Consider the following 19,881-nt stretch of genomic DNA (forward strand, 5'->3'; position numbering starts at 1 on the left):
CTCCACCTCGTAGGCGAGATCAGCATCTACAGCCACCGGCACAGGCCTGGCTCCCCTTGCCACGACGGAGGGTTTGAGGAGGGAAACGTGGAACACCGGGTGGATTCGCATGCAGCCCGGCAGGTCCACTCGCACGTTCACAGGGCTAAGACACTCTCGTTGAACTGTGAGTGGCATTGTTGTATGCGATTTCAGCTAGCCACAGTTTGTCAACCCATTCTTCCGTGCCCATATCGACGAAACAGCGAAGGTATTGTTTGAGCGTCTGGTTGAGGCGCTCGGTTTGGCCGTCCGTCTGGGGGTGATAGCTGGTTGACAAGGCGGAAGTGACATGTAAAGACGAACACCAGGTTTTCCAAAATCGCGCCGTGAACTGCGATCCACGGTCCGACACGATCACACTGGGCAGACCATGGACCCTTACCACTTCTTTCAGAAGCGTGATGGCCAATTGGCCTGCTGTTGGCACTCCTTTGCAGGCTATGAACCTACCCATCTTTGTGAGGTAGTCGATGACCACGAGGATGGCGGTACACCCCTGGTCCTTGGGCAGCCCCACAATGAAATCCAAGGAGATGTTATCCCACGGTCTCGTGGGGGTTGGAAGAGGTTGTAGGAGTCCCTGAGGACCGCCGTGGTCTGACTTCATGGATGCGCAGACTGTACATGAGGCGATCCACCGACGGATGTCAGCCCTCACTGATGGCCACCAGAATTGTCGTACTACGCAGTCCACCGTCTTTCTCAGTCCAAAATGACCCGCACAAGGCGATTCGTGACACCACCGGTATGCCTGTTTCCTCAGTCTTTCTGTTGGTACCAGAACACAGTGGCCTTTCACAGGGATACCATCCTTGACCTGCCACTCCACGTGTCTTTGAAGCCAGGTCCTCCATTTGAACGAGTTGATGTCGCTTTGGATACCACGAAGGAAGGCCCCGGGTTGTATTGCTCCAACCACCACCCTCGGGTTTATGATGGACTTGATGGTCGGTGAGGGAGGGCCATCGTCCGTGGACTGTCTCGACAGAGCATCCGCTTTCCGGTTTTCAGAGCCCGGCCTGAAGGTGATGGTAAAATGAAAGCCAGAAAAGAACAGCATCCATCGTAGTTGACGCGGTGATAGTTGCCGGGCAGCCGTCATGAACTGGAGGTTCCTATGGTCTGTGTACACCTGAACCACTTGTCTGGCCCCCATCAGCAGGTGTCTCCATTCGGTGAAAGCTTCTTTTATGGCTAACAACTCCTTTTCGGCGACGTGGTAGTTGATTTCCGCAGGGTTCAGTTTCCTTGACATAAACGCCACAGGGTGAAGCATTCCAGACACCCCGTTCCTCTGAGAGAGGATGGCCCCTACCGCCAGGTCTGATGCGTCCGCCTCCACGATGTACTGCTGCTCAGGGTCTGGATGAGCAAGCACAGGCGCCGACACAAAGGCGAGCTTCAATGCCTCGAACGCACCCTCCGCCTCGGTTGACCAAAGAAACACGGACGATTTCCTCAGGAGATGCGTGATGGGGGCTACCAGTCCAGAAAACCCCTCGATGAACCTCCTATAAAAGTTGGCAAAGCCAAGAAAGCTCTGTACCTCCTTAATGCTCTTAGGGGCAGGCCAGTCCACCACCGCCTTGACCTTCCTTTCCGCCATTGTCTGTCCTTCTGGGCTCAGCATAACCCCCAAGAATTCCACCGTTGATACGTGGAAGTCGCATTTGCTGAGCTTGCAGTAGAGCGAGTTTTCCCTCAGGATTCTTAGCACCGTCGCCACGTGCCTCTCGTGGTCTTCCAAACAGTCCGAGTAGACCAGGATGTCGTCTATGTATACGACGACGTAGACGTCCAAGATGTCACGCAGCACGTCGTTCAGGAAGAACTGAAACGCCGCAGGAGCGTTGCAAAGCCCGAACGGCATCACTTTATACTCGAATAGTCCAAACCTCGTCTTGAAGGCGGTTTTCCACTCGTCTCCGCAGCGCATGCGGACAAGGTGGTACGCTCCCTTCAGATCGAGCTTGGTGTATATGCGTGCCTTCTTGACTTGTTCCAGGAGCACGTTGATAAGGGGTAGCGGATACCGGTTTTTGATCGTGATGGCGTTGAGCGCCCTGAAGTCCACACAAGCGCGGAGCTCTCCGTTTGCTTTCGGGATAAAGAACAGTGGCGAGGCCGCCGGTGACTTGGACGGCCGAATAAACCCTAGACGTAACATGGTATCCAGATAGGAGCGTAGATGGATGTTTTCGGGCTCAGACAGGGCATACAGCCTCCCACCCGGTATACTAGCGCCAGGAACCAGATCTATCTGACAGTCGTAGATCCTATGTGGTGGAAGCGTTTCTGCTTGTTTGTCATCAAACACGTCCCTGTATTCCTGGTACGCGTTGGGGAGGCACACTTCCTTTTCTGCTGCTGTGGCCACCTCTTGTCCTGGTCTCAAGGTCTTGGCCGGAGGGCCTGAGGACCCACCACAGAAGCGGGCACAATACAAGGAGTCCATACTCAGTACAAGGGATTCCCAATCGATGGAGGGGTTGTGTTTCTTAAGCCATGGCAGTCCTAGGATGACACCATACTGAGGCGCACAGATGACGTTAAAGTCTAATACCTCCTGGTGTCTTTGTTCGTATACCACCTCCATATCCCCGGTATGTTGACTGATAGGACCAGATAATAAACGTCGCCCGTCCACCGCGAAAACTTCTTCTGGATCTTCATACCGAGGTAGTGTCACCCCTAGTCGTTGAGCCTCTTTCTCATCCATGAACACCCCCGTGGCTCCTGAGTCAATCATAGCAGAGACCAAAACCCACTCGTTTCGCACTTTCAGGTGCAGGGGTATGAACATGTGTTTGGGACTGGATGTGGCATGTATCTGTGCTGAAGGGATGGAACCATGACTCCGGGAATCCCCTTCCCTGTTCCGGGAGTCCTCTAGTTTTCCGCCCCTTTCTCCGCTGAAGCAGCGGACAAGCGGTTGGGGCGAGGTCGTCCGGATCTCGGTTTCGCGGGGCACTCTCGGACGTAATGCCCTTTCTTCCCGCAGTATAAACATAGCCCTTGCTTCCTTCGAGACTCTTTTTCGGTGGCGGTAAGGCTGGCTCTAACCGCTCCTATGTCCATGGATTCAGCCCGATGCGCCGGTGTCGAGTCTGGTGTAATCGGTTGGCCGGCTGCGAGTGGTGCCTTGTCTTTCTTAGGTCCTCCCCCACGACGTTCGCTCAACCTATGATCCAACCTAAGCGCCAGACTGATCAAGTCCTCGCACTGGACTGGCTGGGGGTCGATCTGTGCGATGACGTCCTTCAGTTCTTCGCTCAATCCCTGGTGGAAGAGCGCGGTTTGTTTCGCGGGGGGCCACTTGGTTTCCGCCACAAGGCGCCGAAAAGCATTCAAGTAGTGGACTAGCCCCGCATTGCCTTGTTTGAGTGCGAGTAGTTCTCTATCGGCTGTGTATGAGTCCGCTCTCCGGTCAAACACCTTTACGAATTCCTCTTGGAATGAGTCCCAATCATACAACAGCGGATCGTCCCTGCTAACCAAAGGCACAGCCCATTGAGCGGCGTTCCCTGCTAAGTATGATATCATGAATGCCACTCTGGCCTGGTTCGTGGGAAACGATTTTGGCTTGCAAGAGAAGTGTAGGGCTACCTGGGTTATGAAGACCTGGACGGTATTGGGATCCCCACTGTACCGTTCTGGTGTGGCCAGTGGAATAGCCACAGGCATTTCCACGACGACGGCCGCTGGTTGTCCTGTATGTGATGTTCCGGCGTTAAACGGATTCCTCTGTTGGGTATCCATCCTGGCACGCAGGTCAGCCATTTCTTGGCGTGATGCGGCGAGTTCGTTCTGTACGTCCAACAAGGCGGCCAGCACGTCTTCCATTGAGGCCATGACACCTCACCCAACCGGGAGGATGATTGTTATGTCGGGTCGGATATTATGTAATCCCCTGGTTTCCTCAGGATTGGGGGCAGCTCTTAGGCTTCACCCTTTTCTGTGCCCACAACAGAAGACAGATAGGTATGTTGTCATAAGTATCTTTATTGAGCAAGAAGTGGCTACACACGCGTAAGAATACTCATACTAGTAAGGCGAAACCACTGCCCTAGCAAGGTCTTAGATTCCAACCGTCCTCTGCATGAATGCCGGTCCCGACATTCTCCAACAGAAGACCCAGTGCTAAGCAGTGGCCGACAATGCCACTCGAGTTCAATCTGATGGTGTATTTCCACAGATCGTCCTCCGAATGAGTGTCGGTCCCGACACTCCCCAACGGAGGGCAAGCACCCTTGGGTGAAGGGCTTCTTGAGGTACCCTTGTCCTCACGCTCAAAAACCCTTGAGCGGGGACAGCGGCAATGTCTTAGCAGCCTTAGCGTCTCTCACGCTCGATAAACCCTCGAGCGGGGACAGCGTCAATGTCTTTAGCAGCCTTAGCGTCTCTCACGCTCGATAAACCCTCGAGCGGGGACAGCGGAAATGTCTTGGCTGCCTGAGCGTCTCTCACGCTCGATACACCCTCGAGCGGGGACAGCGGAAATGTCTTGGCTGGCTGCCTGAGCGTCTCTCACGCTCGATACACCCTCGAGCGGGGACAGCGGAAATGTCTGGGCAGCCTGGGCGTCTCGCTCGATCGATAAACCCTCGAGCGGGGACGGTAACAAGAGTCTCAGAAGCACTCGGCTTCCTTTCTGCTCGATAACCCTCGAGCGGGGACTGGGGCAAGGAAACAAGGAAGGTGGAGCGTTTCGTGGCTCACACTCTCTCGAGCTGGGACGGGAGACTCCAGGGACAGCGGCGGATGCTTCACGGCTTACCCGTACTGGCGGCTTGCTGTCAGTATCCTTGGGTCGTCGTTGGTGCTCTCCCTCTGGACGTCTCGGGGAAGGGTTCTGCCTCTGGAAACTCAAAATATCCGACGCCGAGTCCCGCCACCGCTGTTTGTTTTAAGGCGGCGTCAGCTTCCGTCGCGCGCGGTGCCCTCCTGGGTAATGTAGTTCTTGTGGAGGGCGTCGCGGGATTTGTAGTTCGGAGAACGGATCGCTCCGATTGCTGGACTGAACCGCAGTGTCCTAACAAAAAGTTACTGAATGTGGTATTATCTCGTTGTTGACAATGCCCCAAAAACTGCTAAAATGCTAACCAAGTGTATTGATAATGTACCTAGAAAGGATGGAATAGATGACACAACCACTGACCATTCTCTAGCAGAGTAAACCAAGTGTATTGATAATGTACCTAGAAAGGATGGAATAGATGACACAACCACTGAACATTCTCTAGCAGAGTCAAAATAAAACAAACAATAGGAAACTACACAACAAAGCAATGAACCTAATTCACATGACTGTTCTATAAATCCTATATAGGGCATCTCCAAAGCCTAGACATTAAACAAATTAGCCCTGATATTTTTCTCCCCCCTTTGGGAGACTCCAGTGGACCAGGTGTCCACCAGAAGGCTAAGAATTCCTCAGTTTAACATCCTTTAGAAGAAATGCCCTGGAGAAATACTCATTGGGTGGGATTATGTTAGTATGTGAACTGAATGCAATAGAACAACACTTCAAGACCTCTGAGACTATCAAGAACTCACCAAATATATTAGTATGACACTGCCAAAACTTTTTTAAGTAACAACAACAAAAAATTCTTGCAACTGGAAAGAACAGTTTTAAAGGCAAATTAAAAGTGATTTGGGATAGCTTACACCGGACCACCCAGTTATATCTACACGCAGTATGAGAGACGAAACACTAAAAGTAGCATGTAGATGAAGACCCTTGAGTCACCCAGGAACTGGCCGAACAAGATATTGAATAATCTGACAATGTTACTGCTGATATTTGTGATTGGAACAACAATGACAAATGGCTAAAAGAATGCTTCCATTGTATTAATTTATATCTAGCTGGAATTAAAATGTCTATGAATTTGGAGGGCATCTGAGGAATTGTGTGATGGACCCGAAGTCTGTTCATGATTTCAAAATGTCAGTCATCTCAGGTGACTCAGGATTCCCTTTGATATGTGGGGGAAGGAGGGCAGGGCAGATGAACTTACCTCCTCTCTGCATTTTTTTTATTATTGTCTTATGTAATTCAATGGAAAGATAAACAAGTTATTATTGCTGTTTCCTCTGGCTTACATTGTATGAGCTGTTTTAGTTGAAACGTATAGAGCTCGAACCTAGTGGAGGAACAGCAAGATGCCTCACATCTAGGAGGGTAGGACCACAAGGATCACAACTTGAGACATAGTGGGGAGGAGGATGGAGAGAAATCTTCTGTTTTTGGACCATGCATTGATTTGAGGAGGGTACAGAACTGGGGAGACTGTTTATGTCTCTAATTGCATGTGTGAGTATATCAGGGAACTGAACAGAAAAAAGTATGTGAGACAGTAGCATTCACTTTTCCAGAGAGTATAAAGTACATTAGATTAGAAGTTGTGATCAGTCAGAGGGATTGACTGCTCTGCACCAATATAAATGTTGAGGGATCCTCCTTAGGAGCACTAGTACTTTACATTCATTTTAAAGAAAAATATAATTTCCTTGTTGCGACAATTCAAATGATTTCTTCAGGCTAATGCAGTTCAATCATCACTTCATGTGAAGCCAAAATATTATTATTCCCTATTCGAGCCTGAATCATGAGCCACTTCAGATATACTGAAAACAGTCATTACCACACCACTGTGCATTATTTAATGAAGTCATTGTTTACTAATTGGATCTTAAGTGAACATACTCCAGTTATTCAATGCCCGGTCTCCAGACGTTTGAAGATTGTCTAATGCAACGTAATTGCTCAACGAAAGAGAGCTTTAATAAGCATGCTAAAGACTTGGAAAACCAACTATTAGAAAGAGAATAGCCTAAGAAACTTGTCCGCATGTCAAAAAAGAGAGCTTCTAACAACAATCGGGAAGCCTTACTGGAACCTGCTCCACCCATGAGACAGAATGAACGGATGACATGTATCAATACCTTCAGCACTAGATCCAATGCAATTCAACGCATAATCAGAAAACATTGGAAGATCCTGAATACTGGTCCAGACACGTTAGAACAACTTTTTTTTGCCTTCAAAAGAGGTACGAGTATCAGGGATCAGTTAATACACACAAGACCACGCTCTGAACACATCCACCCAGTGGGTACACTTTGGGACATGCCAGCAGTGACAGGACACCATCCCTATGGGAATTGTGCAGCATGCCCACAAACAAAAAAATCAACCAACATCGACATAGGAACAAGCAGAGCATGGGAACAAAGACGCTTCACAAACTGCAATAGCAGTAATTTAATCTATTTAATCACCTGTCCATGCTCCTTAAGATATGTCGGGATGACAACACTGAAAATCAGAACTCGGATTTCTGAACATAAAAGTACTATCCGTTGCAGAAAACAAGCCACCCGACTAACAAATCATTTTCTAGAAGTGGGACATAAACCAACAGATTTCCAATGGACAGTGCTGGAGCAACCCTCCATTCCAGCCCACATCACAGATATATCCAAACACCTCTTCAAAAAAGAACAGAAGTGGGTGTACAGATTAAACACTGACAAGGCAGGCCTGAATGAGGATATCCCCTGGATGTCTTTATAATAAAATACATTTCTGCATAGTATTGTTGTCTAGTGACCATCAACCCTCATTATACACCAGCGAAATATACCACCAAGCCGTGAGGTACCAAGATAAACTATATGCCAATATTCTTAACAATAAGAAGATGCTTTGAATTCCTTCACAACATCATCTCATACTCGTGAAATGCAGGGATCAAAATAACATTGCACCCACAATATTGGTGTTCAATGACCTATAACCTTTAGTATATACCCGATGAAATACCATCACCTCGTGTGGCTTTAAACCAGATAATACATCAGACTTCTCTAAACACGATGATGCGTTGCTGTTATTCTCCTTTATAAAATTATCTCCTAAAATGCCTACTTATCACCATTAAACATAAGACACTAATACGGAGGTCTATTGGACACTGCACCTTAAATTCTATCTACGTCTGACAATAAAATATATGGTTGAATAAGAGAATTACAAACAAATCCAGTATTCTGAACGCGCTACATCATAGGTCGCGTAATTATATAGATCGGAGACAGACATAAGCAGAGAGAGTTTGGTACTATATAGAAACTACATCATCCATATAATTTGCAATAGCGCATTTGGATGATGCGTATTTGCGATACTGCATCCCATATTCTAACTATGTCTGATATTAAAAAAACATTTTTAAAACACATGACTTAACAAGAGATCATCCGAAAAATAAGCGTTTATAATACGCTTTAGCAAAGTATGTGTAAATCGGGATATCGTAGCCACACATGAGTAAAGGCACATTGTTACTACATTACCCATATTTCCTGCACGAGCGCCCTCTGATGATGCGCTTACATACGAGTCAGGGAACAAAATACCACAACTCCCATGATGCTTAGGCGCGGAACCTACACCGTGTCTAACCAATCACATGTAATCTTGTAGAAAACATAATACGTCTGCTAACGCGGCCCCGGCACCTCCCCATGCAGCACAGATGTCTGCTGGGTGTACCGACGGTGCAGTGAATGAGCCACTTTAGGGGTCTGATGATATTTGATGACCCTCGATCGCCACCATTGTGTACTGATTTTAGTGTGCCATGTTACTTTAGCCTTAATGTAGGATGGTCTTGCATTAGAATAATCTTGCCAAAGAATAGAACGTGTGGGATGTCGAGGTGCAGAGTTGTTGGTGATGGTGCACACATGTGCTCCATAGTGGATACTGAGGGATTAAGTGCATAGTGTTATTTGAGTTAGGTGAATTATGACTTTAGCCTATTGGCTTTGACGTGGTATAATAGCATTCTGCTTTCCAAGTAGTAGAGGCCTATGCTTGAGCAACTCCATATTCTAAACTGCAGCCATCTTCTGAGCCTCTGTAGGTGAGAGGTGATATTTGAGATTACATTTGTTGTTCACCGGCAGTGAACCAGAGCAGACCAGTTCTTATCAGGAGGAATGTGCCTTCTTCGCATTGGCGCCAGAACAAAAGCTTGGCCAGCTGCTGTTGGGTGCTTGGTGTGGAAAAGTACAGGAATCTTGTGAGAAAGGTAGGCGGGTTCTTCCAGAAGCTGCGATAGAGGATAGAGTTCTATATTAGAGAAAGGGGGTCCGTGAGAGAGGCAGACAGAGAGAGTTTCTGAGAGGCGGAGAGATGGTGAGATGCTGAGATGCTGGTCTGGTGTTTTGGGGGTTTGATGATACATCACGTTGCAGACGTGCAGACGTGTGTGTGCAACAGAGAGTCCGGAACCAACCAGTGAGGGAAAGAGAGACGGACCCTTCTTCAGATGACAAGACGCCTAAGATTATGGTGAGGTGTTCGATGTATATCTAACTTTATCTAACTATGCTTTTATTTTCAGGCTCTATGTATATCAATGTGCTGATGATTGCTGCTAATGTTTACTGTGATGTTTAGTTATTTCTTTCTTTTGTCATCCTATTATCATGTAATAAAGAAACCCTAGAGCATATCATTTGTTGGTATTCCTTGTGAGGGAAGGTTGGGACCCTTTTACCAAGTACTTACAGAGGGATGGGCGATTCCCCTCTAATGGGTAATTGTTGATACGGAAGGGAAAGTGCCTCCCATCAGGGATGTCTAAATTACATTGCCAGGAGGAGCATGCGTTGTTTACCCTCTCGGAAAGGGAGGTGTTGTGACTTGTTGTTATTTGCGAGCTCCTCAGCAATGGCCTTATATGTTGTCAGAGTTTATTCCTTCCTTGGGTAAGTATTGTGAAATGTGGTGTCTTTCTGGAACTGAGAAAGGATGTGGTAAGTAATGACCTGGTGACTGACAGAAGCACCAAAACATACGGAGAAATTTGTCATTACAATTGGCGTAGTCGGCAGGATATGAACGTTGATTTAAAAGGAGAAATATTGGTTTGTTTGTTTTTTTGCAATTGAAAGCAGACTCTCAGATATCAGTCGATTTATTTGCATGGGGATAGCCCATATGGTTTTCTGGCTCAGGAGTGAGCTAATTGTGTTGGATTGAATGAGAATTGCTGTGTGTTTAAATGTGTTTTGTATAAAGGGCTTGTGAATAGCTTTTTTACGTTAGGCAGAAAGGGCGGGATCCCTTTACAGTGTTCAGTAAAAAGAAATGCATTTAAAATGTGCGCAGCTGCAACATGAATGTAACATCTCAGAATATAACCCTGAAAGGTGGGATGATGTTTCAGACAGAGATAGTGGGGTTATTTTTAATGTGTTGCTTAACGTGCAGCCACAATTTGAGCATTTGCCAAAAGAGCTGAAGGAAATGTTAATTAATGCCCAGTGTGAAAATATTCCTTTGACAACGGACTTAAACGTGCATGATTTACAGGTGAAAAATGTTACAGAAAATCTAGTCAGGTTGCCAATTGCACAGGCTGTTTTAATTAATTCTTCCGAAGAGAGTTTTCAGTCAGATAAGAAGACCCGTGTTTTAGAATTAATCACCAGTGGTGGAAATAAATCGGACCTAACAGTGCACGATACATTTTGCTTTAAAAGAAAAATGCAGGCATATGATTTTGAAAGTGTACAACAGCGAATTGAGTATGACTGGCTACTTCTAGGTTTTAAAAATGTATTTTGTGATTTTACCCAAAAGCAAAGTGCCCATTTTAGCAATTCAGATGCTGAACAAATGCCCCTGACTATGTGCTTTGGCACACTAAAAGATACTGGACAAAACAGCGTGAGAGGAAATGTGATTTGCTTATGGGAGGTCGCACTAGTGGTAAAATGGCCCTTATAGACAGAATAGCAGTTGGGGAGGATTTCACAGAAGCAGGGTTGGTGACCCCAACAACTAATGTTTAAAATGATTTTATGTAGCTGGTGCGCAAATGTGATAATTCTTTGCCGATGATAGTTGACTGTTATAAATTAAACAAACATAGACCTTCTTTGACTGATGCTACCCCAGATAGTACAGCAATGTAATGTGATGTTGTTATGCAACTTTTTAAGGTTGTCAATGTTTTATACATGATAGTTTAAATTTGCCTGAATTAGCTGCACAGAAGAGCAGAGCATTTAGAAATAGAACGCAGGATTTTGATGGGAGTCAAAAAAGTTTAGGTCTGTTTCTTTTCTAAGATGACAAACTATAAAAGGTGCATGGGCTTCCATTTACGAACTGAAAATTTCACAGCTTTTGGGTTGTGAACGGCTGGGAACTAACATGCTTTGACCTTGAGGAGATAACATGCATTCCACAGAGCCTCCTCTTTCCCGGGCTCTTTGTAAGGGAGGGGGGCGATCGCAGGAGCAGTCTCTTCTCTGTTTGTTATGTTTGGCGAGCACCCAAATTGTGTCCACGGAAGAGCTCTGTGTAAAGACTGTGAAGCTTCCTTTAATTGGAAAGATAGGGAGGCTTGCACAAAGGTGCAGGCTTCATCACCATCATGCCCCATCCCTAGGAGGAGGTAGGCAGAGCAGACAGAAATTGGCAGCGACTCAATTTTAGATCGCGGAGAGCTGCAGGGAAAGGAGGGGTTGCGAGGAAGAGAGCAGCCCGTCTCCTGCTTGTTATGGTTGATACTGAGCCAGCCCTGGGATGCGGACATTTCTGAAGGGAGGGGTATGGTAGCAAGGAGTGAGAAAGTAGTGAAGTTAGCTGCCCAGCCCTTCTGGCTTGTGTAAGAAAAAATCAGATTTTGCCCAAATAAACTTAGAGAATATAATGCAGGTAGCATCTTAAGCTATTCCCCAGATCTAGAGGAGAGCTTCGCAGACAGAAATTAAAATACTGGACTTTGAGAGATGTAAAAAGACAGTTATGTGCTTTTGAATTGAAGTTTTTTGCAAGACATGTGATACTTGTTTATCGTTTCAGATTGCGCTGCCGGGGTGCAAGTGAGGTCCTCCCTGTATGCATGGGCCCTCAACCCCCTTTTATTGTTTTATTTTATTATTTTAGCTTGTTATTTTTTGGAGATTGGACCCCCATCCCCCCAAGCCTGGAGCCAGGCCAGACGGCGGATGACGGTGATGTCCTGTGGCTGATGGCAGACGGGAGCTGATGATCTATGGAGAACCAGATCAGATGGGGTTCTTCCTTGCCGAGGGGATACTGATGAAGATGGATGCCAGAGAGCTGTCATCTACATAGATGGACTGCTTCTTTCTAAGCGACAAAGGGTTCAGCAGAGTGTTCTGCAATTGGAACTGTCCTCTTCGAGTGAGGCTGACTTTAAAAGAATGAGAGCTATGTGTCTTTCGCACAGGAGAACTGCGTGTGCACCCTGACAAGAGACAGTGGTGTTTTTTGTTTTGCTTTTTTCACAGAAAAGAACACTTTTTTCCCATAGAAACTTTGTGCTGCACTTGGAGTAGATATTTTCTGAGCTACAGTTAGCTGCCTTGGCAGTAGAATTTGCAGTTTCATTATTAGAGGTTCAAATGACTCAAGCTGAATTATTTTTAGATATTTCACCTGAGTTCTTGTTTTAGGTAATGCAGTAAGTTTAAAAAGAACAAAAAGAGAAAACCAGTTCATTATGATCTGCTTTGAATTCAATGTTTTTGAGTAGTCACTTTAACACAAGAGTTATTGCTTATGTTTTTGATTCTGTGGTGCAGTTTTTACTCTTTCAAATATGGCCTGCAGTCTTGCATGTTTCACTCTGAATTTTCTTTTTAAGGTTTTGCCTTTAATGAGATATGTACTGTTTCAATGACACTCAAATCTTCAGTTAGGTTTTATTCAGTTGCTGGTTATTATGCATTGATACTGCTTTTACAGTTAACAGTTATAGTGCCCCAAAGATAGTTTTGTTTTTCAATCATGATCTTCAGTTGCTAGTTACTTTGCAATGATGCCATTTGCAGTTAAAAGATGCAGTCATAGCTGTGCCTTTAGTTCAGTGATTTTATTTTTGATATATGTGAATGGTGATGTTCAAGGGTCAAGGGGTGCAATGTAGTGAATGAGCCACTTTAGGGGTCTGATGATCTTTGATGACCCTCGATCACCACCATTGTGTACTGATTTTAGTGTGCTATGTTACTTTAGCCTTAATGTAGGATGGTCTTGCATTAGAATAATCTTGCCAAAGAATAGAAGGTGTGGGATGTCAAGGTGCAGAGTTGTTGGTGATAGTGCACACATGTGCTCCATAGTGGATACTGAGGGATTAAGTGCATAGTGTTATTTGAGTTAGGTGAATTATGACTTTAGCCTATTGGCTTTGACGTGGTATAATAGCATTCTGCTTTCCAAGTAGTAGAGGCCTATGCTTGAGCAACTCCATATTCTAAACTGCAGCCATCTTCTGAGCCTCTGTAGGTGAGAGGGAGGTGATATTTGAGATTACATGTGTTGTTCACCGGCAGTGAACCAGAGCAGACCAGTTCTTATCAGGAGGAATGTGCCTTCTTCGCATTGGCGCCAGAACAAAAGCTTGGCCAGCTGCTGTTGGGTGCTTGGTGTGGAAAAGTACAGGAATCTTGTGAGAAAGGTAGGCGGGTTCTTCCAGAAGCTGCGATAGAGGATAGAGTTCTATATTAGAGAAAGGGGGTCCGTGAGAGAGGCAGACAGAGAGAGTTTCTGAGAGGCGGAGAGATGGTGAGATGCTGAGATGCTGGTCTGGTGTTTTGGCGGTCTGATGATACATCACGTTGCAGACGTGCAGACGTGTGTGTGCAACAGAGAGTCCGGAACCAACCAGTGAGAGAAAGAGAGACGGACCCTTCTTCAGATGACAAGATGCCTAAGATTATGGTGAGGTGTTCGATGTATATCTAACTTTATCTAACTATGCTTTTATTTTCAGGCTCTATGTATATCTATGTGCTGATGATTGCTGCTAATGTTTACTGTGATGTTTAGTTATTTCTTTCTTTTGTCATCCTATTATCATGTAATAAAGAAACCCTAGAGCATATCATTTGTTGGTATTCCTTGTGAGGGAAGGTTGGGACCCTTTTACCAAGTACTTACAGAGGGATGGGCGATTCCCCTTTAATGGGTAATTGTTGATACGGAAGGGAAAGTGCCTCCTATCAGGGATGTCTAAATTACATTGCCAGGAGGAGCATGCGTTGTTTACCCTCTCGGAAAGGGAGGTGTTGTGACTTGTTATTTGCGAGCTCCTCAGCAATGGTCTTATATGTTCTCAGAGTTTATTCCTTTCTTGGGTAAGTATTGTGAAATGTGGTGTCTTTCTGGAACTGAGAAAGGATGTGGTAAGTAATGACCTGGTGACTGACAGAAGCACCAAAACATACGGAGAAATTTGTCATTACAGACGGGCAGGTAAGCAGACGCCGAGATAATATACTTGTACGAATATTACTATATCTGTATGAAGGGAGATAACAGCGCATACAATTCTTGACAGAAATTTTTACAGTGTATGCATTACCTAATATTTTTGGAGATCGATATTTCGCAATCTCGTTTTCAATACACAATAGACCAGGGAGTCCACTATCAGTCCCGCGTTGATAGATTGAGCAACGCTGATGGTATTTTTTAACTGGGATCACGAACCAAACATCGAAGGATTAATTACTGAAACATACTTATGGATATAAAACAAGAGTGAATAATGGTCACTCTATATAGGTACTGCCCACGCTTTATAGCGTAACTACCTGCTTAAACATCAACACAATGGAAATTACTTCCCTTTGAACAAAGAAATATAATTAACGTGAAACTAGTGTACAGCTTTGGGTTTTTTCATATAGAGCAAATAGGGCATAAAAAGCATCTCATGATTTATTATAAGAATGCAAAAGTGATGAAGCTTCTTACACAGCATATTGACTCGATATGGTTACGGAGTAAAAGAGGTCTAGCCTGTAAGAACCATTAATGGAAGGCCTACAGATTTACAAATCTGTGTATGATTTGGAGTGCTTTTCCTGTCTAGCCCTCGCAAAGGTTTTTGATTATGACTCTATATACTCATCTTTCCTACATTATAGAGCGGTGCACTATCTTCCTGAGCTGTGGCCAGGTGAGGAGAAGCATGTTCCTCTTGAACCTAAGGTGAGCTAGAGGATATGGTGAAATAAGGGTGAAGTGAACCCACACAATGAGTCATTAACTTAGCATGAAGCTCATGGTAATAGATGACTTATACTAATTGTAGTACTGTTATTCTATTTTTGTATGTGTCTTTTTGTCCTTTTATCTATGTTGTCTGTGTCCTGATGACTCGCGTACTGTGAATATCTGAAAACCACAAAGACGGAGTCAAATGAAGTTCACACACCCACTTTGGGTGGAAAAGAAAGCCCTCACACACCGACCTAGTCAGTGTCATGCTTCATCATCGGGCCCCACCAAAGAGGCCGAGTGCCTCTTTGGTGTGCTGCGACGCCAGAAAGACTGCGGAGCTGGTTGTGTGAGAAGGGCGTGCTGTGAAGTAAAGTTAAAGATAAAAGTGCCTAAAAAAGGTATCAAAAATAAATTTTAATAAGTGATCCCTAAGGCACAGAACAAAAAGTATTACGTGTCTGAATTTTGCTGCCAAGGTATTAGGGTTGGTAAAATTCAGAAATACTTATATTAGTTAAATCAGTCAACATGTTTCTGCCATATGGGTGGTTTCAATTTACCAAGGCATTCGTCAGGACTAAACCCCGGCGGTATGGACTCTCTAATCGTCCACCCTAACCTGGGGACGTGAAAGTGAAAACTAAAAAAAGGGTGAAAAAGTGCTTAAAAAGAAGAGCGGATTGCTCATTCAAAAATACTCCCAAATGTGGAGTGTATCAGCACCTGTAACATGAAGGAAAAGGACAAACAGAAGACAAACATTAGACAAACATGTATCTAATTAATTTCAGCCTTACTGTTTGAACACAGTGCTCCATGAGATGTGGCAAATGTGGTTTTCCCAAAATAAACTCTAATTATTAACACCATCCGACAAGCTCTAAGGGGATGATATCGAATAACTCTAGGAAGTGAAGTGCTAAAGGTGTCTATAAAAGAATCAAAGTAGGAAAGGGTTAAAAACACGATCTGTGTACTCCTTATGAAGGGATCAATGGACCAAAGGTCTGTGACCCCTCAGGGTGGTCTTTCAAGTTAATGTCTCACTTTAAAACGGGGCGCTACTAGCACCATGGGTCTCAGGAGGGGGGTTAGAGCGAACCTGGCACATCCTGTAAGGAAAAGAGGGATGGTTTGAAATACCATAAATATGCGTCAGCACTTAGCTTTGTTTTGTAGGATCTCGGCGATTTTCACAGCGTGGTGTACTCACGCCTTCAGTGCTCTCAACCCGCTGCAAACCTAGCTGCTCCCTCAATACCGGACCCCGAAGATGGAAGCGGGGCCGGTAGCCGAGTGTTTAAATGTTTCCTAGCCTCTCGTCCCGTTCTTCCGGGTGGGCGTGTCCCGCCAGGACGAGGCTGGGAACGCGCCCGCCCCAGTTGCGGAGGCGCGGCCAGGGACGCATACACTCCACATTTGGGAGTATTTTTGAATGAGCAATCCGCTCTTCTTTTTAAGCACTTTTTCACCCTTTTTTTAGTTTTCACTTTCACGTCCCCAGGTTAGGGTGGACGATTAGAGAGTCCATACCGCCGGGGTTTAGTCCTGACGAATGCCTTGGTAAATTGAAACCACCCATATGGCAGAAACATGTTGACTGATTTAACTAATATAAGTATTTCTGAATTTTACCAACCCTAATACCTTGGCAGCAAAATTCAGACACGTAATACTTTTTGTTCTGTGCCTTAGGGATCACTTATTAAAATGTATTTTTGATACCTTTTTTAGTCACTTTTATCTCTAACTTTACTTCACAGCACGCCCTTCTCACACAACCAGCTCCGTAGTCTTTCTGGAGTCGCAGCACACCAAAGAGGCACTCGGCCTCTTTGGTGGGGCCCGATGATGAAGCATGACACTGACTAGGTCGGTGTGTGAGGGCTTTCTTTTCCACCCAAAGTGGGTGTGTGAACTTCATTTGACTCCGTCTTTGTGGTTTTCAGATATTCATTTGACCTCTCTGTTCTTGTTTATTTGTAATTAACTGGGGATTGAGAGAGTGTCCTTGATTTCCCTAACTCTCCTATTGTTGTTGTGTGACTCGCGTACTGTGACATCCCCTGCACATACAGGAGGACTACCAGGAGTGAACAGGTGATATCTGTTTTCACTGTTTGTATTTCTTTTCTAAGCAGTAGCAAAATACATAGGTCCTGATGAAGCGGTAGATACCTTGTGGATCTATAAATAACTGCAGAAACATGTCGACCAATACATCGAGTCAGTAGCTATTTGCTGAACCTACTGGCTTTTTTGCACTGAATTGTTTTTAATATTGGAAGTGGACGGCACCAGAATAAAGTTTTTTGCGCTCACTCTCCAATTTTAATAGAGCACTTTTCCTTTTTCACATCTTTTTCATGCACTGCTTTCAGTTACTAACATCAGTCCTTTGTGCCCCTTACCTTATAGCAATAGCCACTCCAATTTACATCAAGTGAGGCGGCAACAACAAAGACTCTACACTTTGGGAAGTGGTTCAAATGATGATTAGGGCGGCAAAGGAAGAGTAACTGATGGATATCTTCCCATCAAGTGCGATATCCTGTTGTGTGCTCTACTAACACACTGATTCCAGAACGCTCCTGTCCCAGGCCCCCACCCAGGAATCTTGCAATGCACTTAGTACTTTTTTTTTACAGAAGATTGTTTTGATTAAGGGCACTATCCCGGTCACTTCATTGGGTGCTGATCCCGCCACTCCCCCTCATAATGCTTTTTCTATTACTCAGCTCCCTCCATTAGATTCCATATCTTTAGCCTACTTGGCTGTCCGCATCAAGTCTGGTTCTCCTGACGACCACTGTCCACCTTCCATACTTCGGGACATCTGCCATTCTTTACCTGACTGCATCCTTCCTTTGCTCAACTCTTCTCTTCTTTCCGGGACGGTACCCAGCTCCTTCAAGGAGGCCGTTCTAGTGCCTCTGTTGAAGAAGCCTGGAGCCGATCCTGCCGTCCCGGCAAACTATCGTCCCATCTCTCTCCTACCCTTCCTCTCAAAAATCCTGGAGGCCCATGTCACTGCCTGCCTCTCGGGGTTCATCGAGAGTTCCACCTTCCTCGAGGCCAACCAGGCCGGCTTCCGTCCTGGTCATTCTACGGAGGCTGTGATCCTGGCTGTCCTGGATACCTTGAGAGATGGAGCTGACAAGGGTACCTCCCAGGCCCTGGTATTATTAGATCTGTCGGCCGCCTTCGACACGGTGGACCATGACATCCTTCTCCACCGTGTCGAACAGGCCGGCATCCAGGGCCTGGCGTTGGCATGGGTGAAATCTTTCCTCACGGGGAGATTCCAGTCTCTTAGCCTAGGTACATTCAGGGCCCCTAGGGAACATCTGCCTTGTGGGGTCCCCCAGGGCTCCTCTCTATCCCCCCTTCTTTTTAATCTTTACCTTCGCCCTCTTCTTTTTTCTTTGAGGCAGTGGGACGTCCGCGTCTTCAATTACGCGGACGACCTACAACTCATTTTCTCTCTAAACTCTCCCTCTGCTATTCCCACCTTCCAGGCAGTTATGTCCCATATTTTTCAGTGGATGTGTCAGAACCAGCTGAAATTGAACCCAGGAAAGACGGAGCTCCTCCTGCCGGGTAAGAGCGCCGTCTACTGGGGTCCACACTTCTGGCCGATTGAGCTCGGCTCCCCTCCCACCCCGTTAGCCTCGGTGAAAAGCCTCGGGGTCACTATTGACGCTGGGCTCTCTCTCGGGCCGCAGGTGGGGACGGTGGTTTCATCCTGCATGTTCCAGCTACGCAGGATTAGGAAGGTGGCCTACCTCCTCACTCCCGATGCCCTGCTACAAGTCATCATGGCCCTTGTTCTCTCCCGCCTGGATTTTTCAAATTCCATCTATTATGGTTTGCCCAAATGCTCCATCAACAGGCTGCAAATCATTCAATACCAGGCGGCGAGACTGGCCCTCGGGATTCCGAAGTGGCAGTCCGCCAAACCCCTCCTTGTCAAACTACATTGGCTCCCTGTCAGCCTAAGGGCCGCCTTTAAGGTTGGCTGTCTTATCTTTAAGTCTCTCTCCGGTTCTTGCCCCGCTTTTCTGAAATCCCTTATCCGACCCTACTGTCCTTCACGTAATCTTAGATCACTTCACCTACATCTTTTGGTGGTCCCCTCCTTCAAACTCTGTAGATCTGGGGGTCGAAGATTCGCCTTCCTCGGCCCCAAACCCTGGAACTCTCTCCCTCTCCCAGTTAGGACCTCCGACACTCTCATCCAATTTCGCAAATCACTAAAAACCTGGCTCTTCCCACAATCCTGTTAAATTCCCTCTGTTTCCTCAGCACCCTTTCAGCGCCATGATACCCTCGGTGACAGTGCGCTATACAAACACCCCTTAACATAACATAACATAACATAACACTTAGTCATCTTTGACACATAGATTTTTTGTAGACCCACAGTTATTCTTTTTGTATGACGTATTATGTGTAGGGGGTAGTAACTGTGTGGTCGTTAAATATTCCCTAGGACCCTCCATCTACCTGTTTTTTATTGTTGTTAATGCAAGGTGGCGCCAGCATGCCCTACTTCCTGGGTGATTGATATATTATGGATACTTCCGATGGGAAATCAGCAATCCAGAATACTTACCACGATGCAAACTTCGTGGAGTAATCAACTCCTATTAGCCCGTTGCGAGTGTCCTTGTATGAGGCAACGCAGTTCTGTCAGAAACGAAGGAAGCAAGAGAGTGTTTTGAAGTTTGTGGACAAAATTCTTGAAGTTTCAAATGGTGAAATGTTGACAT

The 19,881-nt window shown here is 45.8% G+C and overlaps 1 protein-coding gene across 1 annotated transcript in view; it reads right to left on the reverse strand.

Moving 5' to 3' along the window:
* Nucleotides 1–19,881, reverse strand: part of LOC144786229 (cryptochrome DASH-like) — an 88,704-nt gene that overhangs the window by 41,577 nt on the left and 27,246 nt on the right. Inside the window, exon 7 of the mRNA XM_078665262.1 lies at nt 19,725–19,798. Within this exon, the coding sequence (XP_078521388.1) occupies nt 19,725–19,798 (74 nt within the window). The remainder of the gene's footprint in view (nt 1–19,724; nt 19,799–19,881) is intronic.

This window comes from Lissotriton helveticus, chromosome 10 (genome assembly GCF_964261635.1).
Source record: "Lissotriton helveticus chromosome 10, aLisHel1.1, whole genome shotgun sequence".
Lineage (NCBI taxonomy): Eukaryota > Metazoa > Chordata > Amphibia > Caudata > Salamandridae > Lissotriton > Lissotriton helveticus.